This window comes from Lipotes vexillifer, unplaced genomic scaffold (genome assembly GCF_000442215.2).
Source record: "Lipotes vexillifer unplaced genomic scaffold, Lipotes_vexillifer_v1.1 scaffold920, whole genome shotgun sequence".
NCBI lineage: Eukaryota > Metazoa > Chordata > Mammalia > Artiodactyla > Lipotidae > Lipotes > Lipotes vexillifer.
This window is the reverse complement of record NW_006783413.1, coordinates 1,247,515-1,258,618: the sequence shown is the minus strand read 5'-3', so window position 1 is coordinate 1,258,618 and position 11,104 is coordinate 1,247,515. Positions and strand designations below refer to the sequence as shown.

Genomic DNA, 11,104 nt, shown 5'->3' with positions numbered 1-11,104 from the left:
CCACAACTAGAGAAAGCCCGCGCACAGCAACGAAGACCCAACGCAGCCAAAAGTAAATAAATAAATTTTAAAAAAAGATTAATACGAGTTTACAAGAGAAAAGGACTAGAAGTGTTAAGCACAGTGTTTGCCTCGTAACAAACCTTCAGTAGTTGCTAGCCGCCATTACTTTAATATTACACCACCAGTTCGCCAAGCTCCGGCGTCCCCTGGCTGGCTGCTCCCTTCGGAAACCCTTGTGGTGGTTCTGAGTTAGCGGTGGTTGGGAAGTCTGCAATCCCATCCCCTCCGGCCGGGCTCCATGCGCTCCCTCGGCCACGCGGTGGCGCTAGAGGGTCATCTCCCGCCTGGGAGCGGCGCACCGCCCCCCACCCCCTCCTCCTTGTAGCCGGGCCTCCTAAGATCAACACAAAACACAACTGTGCCCATTTTCCAGAAGTGGGTATTGAGCCCCAGACTGCGGGCGCAGGGCCGGGCGGCCAGAGAGGAGCCATCCAGACCGGGCGTCCCCCTCGGCGCCCCGCGGGGTGGGGTGCTCGCGGGCTCGGCCAGCTCGCACGTCCACCGCACTCCCCGCCTCCGAGCGGGCGTGGGTCCCTCGGGGTTCCCGAGGCGCGGCTGTACCCAGGAGGGGATAAGGACCAGTCGAAGCCTCCCACGGAGGAGGGCCGGCTCCTGCGGGCCCCACGCGGACCAGCCTTTGGGGGCTCCCGGGAAGGGGCTCAACACGCAGACCCTGGCGGCCTTAGCGTGGTCGTGCAGAGAGGACCTGGCCTCGGGCCGCGTCCTTTATCTCCTCCAGCCTGGGTCCTGAGCCCCACTCCTGACCCTCAGGCCGTCCTTAGCGTCCCTGCTAGGAAAACTGTCGTTGCAGCCTGGGGAATGTGAGCCTGCCAGGTCTTTCCCTCCCTGGTGTAGTCAAGTTCTCATTATTATTCACTGTCTCCCCCTCATCCTTTCATTCCAGACCTGGCTTTTTCTTAATTTGAAAATTATTTTAAAGTACCTACCTTTTAATGCTGAATTTGTTCACCTTGATGTCTTCAGGGTTAGAGGCACTCAGTCTCTTGAGATACGTGTCTGCACAGGACTAAGACTTTCTGTTCTCCCCAAAGAACAAAGCTTGGCTTTCAGCCCCCCCACAGACTAGCTGTGTGGCTGAGGTGAGTTCCACCTGGTCCGTTCTCTCCCTGTGAGGATAATTGAGCTCTAATTACTTCTCCAGCTCTGATCTCTGGAGAGGGGCAGTGAGAGGCAGCGGTGACTCAGGCGGAGGAGGATGAGGTCTCTTGGTGCTACTGTCAGACGCTTGTCACTCCCACTGACTTCCAGGCCTGCCCACCCAGGGTCAGGCCCTGGTGCTTCACCATTCCTTTGCCTGCACACCCACTTTGGTGGAGGAGGTGGCCATGCCCCTCTGTTTTTGTTTCAGGTCCCAGAACACCATGGAGGGAAGGTCTTTCATCAGATGCTTCCTTCCAGTTAAGAAAGTTGGGCTTATGGGATGTCATGGAGACCTGAGAGCATCCAGTAGACTTAACTCCATGTGCCAGACCTTGTACAGCTGGACAAATTGGGGCCCAGAGGGGGGAAGGGGCTCGTCCAACTCAGTTCGCAGAGCTAGGGCTGGGAGCCAGGGTTCTCAGCTCCTTCCTCTGCCCTCTGGCTGCAAAGGAGAGCTGGCAATCTGGCTTGTCTTCTCCTGTTGAACTTGTGGGAGTTGCCATCTTTAAGAAATCCATTAAAGAAGTTAGATTTGTGCCCACCCGCTCAGCCAGCTTTGTTGTCTGGCTTGTCTTCAGCCTGGAAATCTCCCCTGGTCAGCTTGTTCCTTACTCCAGCCAACTGAGGAAACAGACTCCAGCCTAAAGAGGCTGGCAGCCTGCCAGTGTCCACCACCTGGTTATGTATGTGTGTATCGGGCAGAGTGTGTCCCTAGGAGCCCCAGGAAATTCAATGACTGGTCATTGAGTTCGTGTTGTTCGTGGTAGCTGCCCAGGTGTGGCCAGAATAGGACCTCATCTCAAGGCCCTCAGCTGGGTCTCTTTACTCCATCCATCCTCAGCTTCCTGCCCAGCTCAGCATTTTCTGTTCATGGAAACTCCCTAAGGGAGGGGACTCTAATATTCTAATCTTCTGGGGACCATCAGTTGATATATCAACTTGTTGGGAAGCCCTGAAGAAAATGAAGGGTATGTTTTAAAGATAGAGATTTGGCCTGGAACTAGAAAGGTCAAGAAGAGTCTTTCCGTATTTCCACCTGTTTTATACAACTGGCTTTTATACAACTCTGACAACTGGCTTTCTCACTTCTATATATTTCCAACTCATAACAGGGCTTGCATATAGCTTTGGCTTGCCGTGGCCTTAATTCAAACTCGTGGCATCCGTATTTTTTCAGTTCCACTGGTAAATTCTCTCCATATTTCTTGGCTCAAATTCCCAGTCCATGGCCAGCCTAGGGATTGGCTGCCCTTGGATCACATGTCCACTCTAGACCAGTCAGCTGTGTGATGGTAGGTCACCTGATTCAAAACATAGCCACCTAAGGAGCACAGTCTACAGGGGAGAGGTTGGAGGTATTCAGAATCTTGAGTTACCTAAGATGGGAACTCAGAGTTATGGATTACCTTAGTCACTGATAAAGAATCGGGCATGAATCACATGGGAGTATTAAACAAAAAAGATTTTATCAATATCCCTGGGTGAAATGAAGGGCACAGCATGAGCCTGTGTTCACAGTGCAACAGAGACCTTCAAAGACTAGCCTGCACAGACTCCCAGCCCTGCCTATCTCACCACCTGGAGATGCCACGGTTTCAGGGACACACAGCTTGGCACCTGGGTTGGTCCCTCCCACATGGACCACGTGAAGTCGTTATTCAAGAGGACTTTGTGTAGTCTGAGGCAAAACACAGAACTAAATTAGCGACTCTAAGCCCCCACATGGGAGATATCTCCCTGGAACATTTGGGCCTGTCACACATTCTTGGAGGGAGCAGCAACACAGCTGCAGCCACAGCTGCCAGGAACACGCCCCGGGCTCCCACCCTGTGTGCTGGGGGGAGGGCAGAGGCTGGAGGGCTTCCTCCGGGGGCCCTGAGTGAGCTCACCCTCACCCCCACGCTCACTGACTTCATCCTCCAAGGCTGCTTGGCCAACAGCCCAGGCGGTGTGAGGGGCTTTTCTCCCAGAACAGGCCCTGGGCCACCAGGCTGAGTGGGGGATGGGTGAGTCCCACGCCTAGCCCAGCTCCCTAGAAACCAAGGTGGTGCTGGGGGGCATATTGAACTCTGAAATGCCAGAGGATTTTAAGAAAAAAGGGAGGGTGGTGGGTGGGCAAGGGGTGGTGGAAGGTAGAAAAATGCAAGGAAGTAAAGCTTTTTTCTCCATTTGTTCTTTGGCAATCCCACCAGAGAATTCCAGGAGGCGTGCAGATGACATCATGGCTTACAACGGAGAAATCTCAGTAAGTCTGTGAAATGGAGCCCCTGCCTACCCCGTGTTTCCGATGGAAGCTGCTTTATATTTATGTGTTTAAAGCTGTATCTTGTGTCACATTTAATGAGGGTTTAATATTCTTAAATATCTACCAAAAGTAGATTACAATGCATGAAGGTCACATAAAATGAACTTCATTTTCTCAGCATCACAAACATTTGGAATACAGAAAGTCCAGGGATGGATATTATAAGTAAGAAAGGTACAAAAGGAGTTTGCTTAAAAAATTTTTTTAAAGTTTAAAAATTGATTTTCCCTCCCAGAGTCCAAATAATTGTAGTCTAGGGAACCATCAAGGTAAAGGCTTCATATGCTCATTTCTTTGGTAAGAATGAATTCATGCAGAACTGTAAAACTGAGTGTGTGCTCAAGAGACTCATAGCATCACACAAGCAAGCACATACACCCACAGGGACAGACACACAGCTGAGTTTTTGTTGTTCTAGGCACTTCAAATCCAAGTTCTTAAGTCTGCCACCTTCCCATTACATTGGACAAATTACTTCTTTGGAGGCAGGACATTTTCTTCAAAGAAGCCCTGGTTGACGACATTCCCTGCTGGGAAGTACCTAGCCACCACGAAGGAGGACCCATCACTTGCAGATGCCTTCCCCACTCCCATCTTCTTTGTATTCTTCCATACCATGGCAGTGAAATGTCCTGTAGGGGAGCAGTCATGGGGAGAGGGAAACAGATTAGTTAGCAAAGCCTGGAGAATGATGTTTCAAGGGACTCTTGAACCCCTGTGCCATCTTGCCATGCTGTGAGAGGCTTGATCTTCAGCCACCAATCAGAGGAAGGAGACACAAAACACTGACCAATTTTCTAATGCATCAGGTCCTCTCAGTCGGCCACAAAGACCCTACTCATCTCACTCTCTGATGCCCAAAGATTTCATGGTCTCCCAGAGATCATGGCAAAGCCCAGAGACCCCAACAATTAGGATGCCACCCTACCTGGCACCTGCTTCCACCCCTCCCCCCAAACTGTGCTCTTCAAGGTCACCAATGATCTCCATGTTCCTCCCCAATGGTCACCTTTTGTCTTCATCTTACTTGACATCTCAGGAACATTAATGGAGTCGACTCTTCCGCTTTTCAAAAGACTCTCCTCTTGCGGTTTCCTCTCTTGGCATCCCTGTCATGTCACTGCCCCTTCCTCTTCCTCCTCTATCTCACGTGTGAGTATTGGAGGACCCGCATTTCCCAAGGCTCAATCCTGGGCTCTCTTATCTTTTCTTTTTGCACTCTTCAGGCAATTTCATCTTTCCCTGGCTCCCAAATTTCTTTCTCCAGCCCAAATCTCTCCTCTGTGTTCCAAACACAGCTACTTACTTGACATTTCCACTTGGATGACTCACAGACATCTCAAATTTAACCTGCCCAAACCTCACTCTTGATTTTGGTCCCTCCCATTTCCATGTCTGGTATCTCTGTGCACAAAATCGTCAGGGTGGCTCTGTATTCCTCCCTCCCGCTCATTTCCCCACAACAACCCATCATTCAATCCTGAAGAATCGGAAGGGTGAGCTGTGACAAAGTGAGAGAGTGGCATGGACATATATATACACTACCAAACGTAAAATAGATAGCTAATGGGAAGCAGTCGCATGGCACAGGGATATCGGCTCGGTGCTTTATGACCGCCTGGAGGGGTGGGATAGGGAGGGTGGGAGGGAGGGAGACGCAAGAGGGAAGAGATATGGGGATATATGTATATGTATAACTGATTCACTTTGTTATAAAGCAGAAACTAACACACGATTGTAAAGCAATTATACTCCAATAAAGATGTTAAAAAAAAAAATCCTGAAGAATCTAACTCCAAAATACATCTCTAGTCCATCCACTCCCCAAACTGTGGTCTCAACCTCAAACTATTCTCACTTGGGACCACTGCAACAACCTTCGCCTGGCTCTCCAGCATCCACCCTTGCCGCCTCAATTCACTTTCCACTGACATAGCCAGAGTGATCATTTTGAGACATAAGTCATATCTGTTTACTTCTCTGCTTAAAAATCCTTCCATTGTTTCTAGTCGTACCTAAAATGAGAGTGAATGCTTTGCCCCAGTGGCCTCGATTCCATTCCTTGAATACATCCGGTTATTTCCGACTATAAAGCCTTTGCACACACTGGCTGCTGTATGCAACGCTCTTCTGATGACCAGCGTTTTCTTGTCCCTTAGGTGTCAGCCCAAATGTCACTTTTTCAGGGGCTTCCCTGGTGGCGCAGTGGTTGAGAGTCCGCCTGCCGATGCAGGGGACACGGTTTCGTGCCCCGGTCCGGGAAGATCCCACATGCCGCAGAGCGGCTGGGCCCATGAGCCATGGCCGCCGAGCCTACGCTTCCGGAGCCTGTGCTCCGCAACGGGAGAGGCCACAACAGTGAGAGGCCCGCGTACCGCAAAAAAAAAAAAGTCACTTTTTCAGAGAGGCCTTTCACAGTCACTCTTATTTCCTGAACACCTCCCTCCCCAGAGTCTTATTGCTCCATTTTCCCCCTCATATCATTCTTACCATTTGCAGTGATATATTTGATTATTTGCTAATTGTTTGGCTCCTTCACTAGGCCATGAGCCCCACATGGGCAGGAACCAAATTGGTTTATTCATCAAAGTACACGCAGTGCCCTGGCACAGCCTGACACATGGAAAATGTAAAATAAACCTTTTTTGAATGAATGAGTGAATGAATGAAAAGCATATGGAAGAACCATCTTGGACTAAGTTCTGCCACCACTGGAAATGCAGGCTTTCTACAGTTTGAGCTCTTTGAGACCTTGACAAGTTAGAGCCTCCTTCAGTTCCCTCTGCTCTGAGCCAAATAGCCCAGCTCCTTCTCAAGCTACTGCCTGCCCCTCCAGGTGCTTCTGTGGCTTGCCAAAGCTTCCCAGCATCATTCTCTCACTGTTCAGGCTGCCTGCCCCTCACTCACTGGTATTTTCAAACTGCTAACATAGCTTAGCTTCTAACTCCCCTCCTGCTTTGGGGTCAAAGAGCTGATGCTGTAACATACTCTTTGCTCAATGACCATAAATTCTGGTCTCCTGGGAGTAGAGACTGGGAGTTCATCCTTTGTACCTTTCTCATAGAGGTCCTTTGACAGGTCAATGGGATATTTACTGCCATGTCACAGAATGGCATTCATTTTCGAAAACAACCCCAAAGAGATAATATTTCCTCTTTGAGAGAAGGCACCATATCTGTCTTATTGACCATTGGGCTTGGCACATAGTAGATGCCCAATTAATATCTGATGAAGAAAGGAAGAGACAGAGGGAAGGAGTAAAATTGTGATCAGAGTAGCTAAGCTTCCAGTGCCTGGTTAGGAAAGAAAGAGGGCAACCGCTTTATACCTATTAAGATGGAAATTATTTAAAAAACAAAACCAAATAACAAATGTTGGTGAGGATGGGGAGAAACTGGATCACTTTTGCTTTGCTGACGGGAATGTAAGATGGTGCACCCACTGTGGGAGACAGTATGGCAGTTCCTAAAATAATTAAATACAGAATTACCGTATAATCCGGTAATTCCACTTCTAGGCATACACCCAAAAGAACTGAAAGCAGAACTCAAATATTTGTACACAAGTGTTCATGGCAATATCATTCACAACAGCCAAAAGAGGGAAAGAAAACAACTGCCCGTCAATAGATGAATGGATAAACAAAATGTTGTATGTATACACAATGGAATATTATTCAGCTTTAAAAAAGAAATAAAATTCCGACATATGCTACAACATGCATGAACCTTGAGGGTATTATGCTAAGTGAAATAAGCCAGACACAAAAGGATAAATATTGTAGGATTCTTACCTATATAGGTAGAATAGTCAAATTCATGGAGGCAGAAAGTAGAATAGTAGTTACCAAGGCTTGGGCTGGGGGTGGTAGGAAAGGATAAGAGTTATTGTTTAATGGGTTTAGAGTTTCAATTTGGGATGATGAGAAAGTTCAGCAGATGGATGGTGGTGATGAGTGCACAACGACATGAATGTACTTAATCCCACTGAACTGTATGCTTAAAAATGGTTAAAATAGTAAATTTATGTTAAGTGTATTTCACCACAAAAGAAAGAAAGAAAGAAAGAAAGAAAGAAAGGGAAAGAAAGAGAAAGAAAGAGGAAGAAAGGAAGGAAGGAAAGAGACAGGCTGGTACCCACACTCTTCCATTCAGGGAAGAGACAGAGTTGATATTTCCCATTGTGTCTTGTATTTGGTAAGGACTAAATAAACTTTCATTAATTAAATTGTGTTTTTCCCCCTATAAATGAATTCCATTTTTATAATTTTGAAATTTAGGTATAGTTTATTTCTTTGTCTACATCCCTAAGAGATTTGAGGTTACTAAATTCTTTACGAAAATAAGCAAACATAAACACTAATCAGTAGGGTTGATGTGATACAATCAAAGCAAGAATTAAAAGAAAACAAACACTAAGTACAATTATGCATCCTGACCACTTATCCTTAAGCTCATGTTAACTGCTGCTCAACACACTTTGATTCTCACCTCAGAAAAGAAGAAACACTACTTTCCAATTCACCCTTGGTCCTTACACTTTTTTTTTTTTTGGTCCTTACACTTTTGAGTCACATCTCTTTCCCATCTCCAGGCTGTCAGCAGCTTTGCCAGGTGTCACTGCTTCTATAGACTGTCTTGTCTTTTCTTCTTCTTTTCTCTTTTGTTTTTTTCAATTTGGCCACGCCATGAGGCATGTGGGATCTTAGTTCCACAACCAGGGACTGAACCCAAGGCCCCTGCACTGGAAGCAGGGAGTCTTAACCACTGGACTGCCAGAGAAGTCCCTTACACTGTCTTTTCATTAAGGCTCATGCCCTTTTTCATACAAGGCTTTTCTCCAAGAGACCACATGCTTTGGCCACTGACCCACCCGCTCTCTGTCACCCAGACAAGGAAGAGCTGCCATTTATCCACTGGTTGCCAAGAAAATAATTACAGACACCACATGCGCACCAGCAGTGTGAATGCCCGTGGAAGCCTATTCCAAATAGATGAGACTAAGTAATCTTTCTTCTGACTGGAGAGGCTTCTGTCTGCACAGAGATAATTAAGCCTGGGTATTTAGAGATGAATTAAAGGACACAACTTCCTTAGCAACCATCAGATACACACTGGTTTCTAACCCTAAACTACTAACAGCTTCCTTCTTTTTCTTTATTTTTCCTAAAGGGATCACATCCTCTTTCCTGCTTATGGACACAAACTTCCTAGAATATGCATTTGAAGAAGAAGCTGAATAAGTTACAGTACATCCTTGCAAGAGAATAATGCGTAAGAAAGAGAAATCTCTTGCTGTGTTGATATGGAACAGTCTCTGCCAAGCTGCTGTGTGAACAAAGCAAGTGCAAAACAGATCATCTAGCTGACACCAGAGTATAAAGAAGGGAAAAGAGAGCATTTACACAACTGCTGGTTCAGAACATCTCTAGAATGATACACAAGAAACTGGTATTACTGGTTGGGAGGGAAAGCGCTGGAGGCCAGGGACGGAAGGAAGACTTTCCACCTTATACAGCTTGCAAATTTCATGTCATATAAAAGTATTATTTATTCAGAATAAACAAAGCCTACTCATTAAAAGAAAACATAAAGGGACGGCAAGAAGCTATTTTTCTCCGCTCAGCACAAAGCATGGAACAGTGTCCTTCATCACAAGACTTTGACCCAGGTGGGGTGGGGTAGGGACAGATAATAGGATATTTCGAAGGCCTTTGCACCTACAACATGGACTCAGGTCAGGGAACCCCTGAACCATGGTGCAGCAAGAAGCTGCTCTGCGGGAGGCTGACTCATGGGGGATGGGCCTGAGCATCTTTAAGGGTCTTGCGAGCCCCGCTTATATCACCACCCAAAGCTGTGCTCCTGTCTGAGGATCAGGCTCTGTGTGACCCAGGCATTGTCCACTGGCACCTGGAATGGCATAGGGGCTGGAGGCTCTGGGGTTTTCCTCTTTAGGGCTGGGAGATGTGGGGCAACAGACAGGATCACAGCGGGTCAGTGATCACGGAAAGTTGAGTCCCATCTCCAGCTCTGACACTTGAGAGATTCCCACCTTGGAGCAGGGGCCATGTAAAAAGCATCAGATTGAGGATAGAAGGTAAACAGAAGTCTCTTCCCCTTTGTGGGCCTCAGTTTCTCTTCTGCAAACGGGTGGAATTAAGCCCCACCTTCAAATGGTGTTGCAGGGTTACGTGGCCATGGAGGCAGAGATGCTTTTCACTGTCAAGTGGCGTGCACACACGAGCAACGCCAATCACTTGCTCTGACACATGTCTGATTGCTCAAGAATCTTGCTCAACGGAAAAGGACGTCCAGATGCTGTGAAATAAAACGTCTTCTGGACACTGATCTTTATGAAAAGAAGACCAGGTTCTGCCTACACGTCCTTAATCACTGGTAGGAGGTTGTCACTGTTCCCTCCCTCACCTCTCAAATCTAATTGCCACAGAACCAGCAATTCTCACTCAGGGCCTGACAGTGGCCTCCTTGTCCTGCCCTGCAGGGCAGACGCTTCTACCTCTCCCCACACGACTGCAAGAACCCCTGCCCAAAGGGGTGAGTACAAACCACAGGAAACGGTGACTGGCTCTGAGAACATGTCACTTCCTGCTTCTGAAGAGTCCTCCAGAGGGTAAGAAGCCGTAAGTGGCTCCACCCATGGGTGGGATGGGGTGGGGTAGAGGAATGGGGGGTGGACAGAGAACCCCCTTTTCAGTTTCCCTGGTGCCTTCTGGTCAGAGAAATTCACAGCCCCTTCCAACCCATCCTGGGCCCTGGGTGCATGTGAGTCGGTCCTGAGGAAAGACAGGAGCCTGGTGATTCCTGCTGAGGGGCAGTGGGGAGCCCAGAGCTTGGAGTGGCTGCCCGGGGCTTAGCAAACTAACCATTTACTGCTCACCGGGGAGGCCTATGCAAAGGCTGATGGTCCCATGGTCAGTTCCCTGCATCTAAATACTGGCTCTCAGAACGTCCCATAGAGGCCTCCGCCGTGTCCCTCTCTCTTGGGGACAGGGAAGAACGGGGAGTCGACCCTAGTTCACACAACTAATAGTGCCAGAGCTGAGACTAGCTCTAAGCTTTCTGCATTCCAGGCTCTCCTGAATGACAAACTCGAGTATAAAGGTGAAGGGAGAATGCCTGGGAGGCTGTGAGGAGTGAGGTGCAGAGAGGAGGGAGGGATGTGAGGGTGCTGGGGGAGGAGGGAGCTCAGACCAGGAGAAGAGCCAGCAGCTTGGCCCTTTTCTTGATGGCCCCAGGAAGCCACTGGCAGTTTAATCAGGAGAGCAGCGTGGGCAGAAAGGGTCTTAGAATATTCTGGCTGCTGGGGAGCAGGCTGGAGCAGAAGCGGAATGACTGGTTAAAAGCACTGAGGCATCACTCCTGGAAAGAAACACTCAGCGACCTTTGAAATCCACAGCCTCCTTATACCACACTCCAGTCAGGTGAAGAGCTTTGAGCTGGTGGGACAGGAATCGGCAGCTTGGGTGCTCTTGGATGGAGGGATGTGTGTGTGTGTGTGTGTGTGTGTGTGTGTGTGTGTGTGTGTGTGTGTGTGTGTGTGTGTGTGGGGGGG

General features: G+C 48.2%; 1 protein-coding gene across 2 annotated transcripts in view; it reads right to left on the bottom strand.

Moving 5' to 3' along the window:
* Nucleotides 1–3,715: 3,715 nt before the first annotated feature.
* GLIPR2 (GLI pathogenesis related 2) overlaps nucleotides 3,716–11,104 on the bottom strand; it is a 20,170-nt gene continuing 12,781 nt past the window's right edge. The window contains exon 5 of one of the 2 annotated variants that reach the window (XM_007455980.1): nucleotides 3,716–4,161. In XM_007455980.1, coding sequence (XP_007456042.1) covers nucleotides 4,001–4,161 — 161 coding nt within the window. In that variant the 3' untranslated portion in view covers nucleotides 3,716–4,000. The remainder of the gene's footprint in view (nucleotides 4,162–11,104) is intronic. The other variant, XM_007455981.1, reaches the window with a different exon arrangement.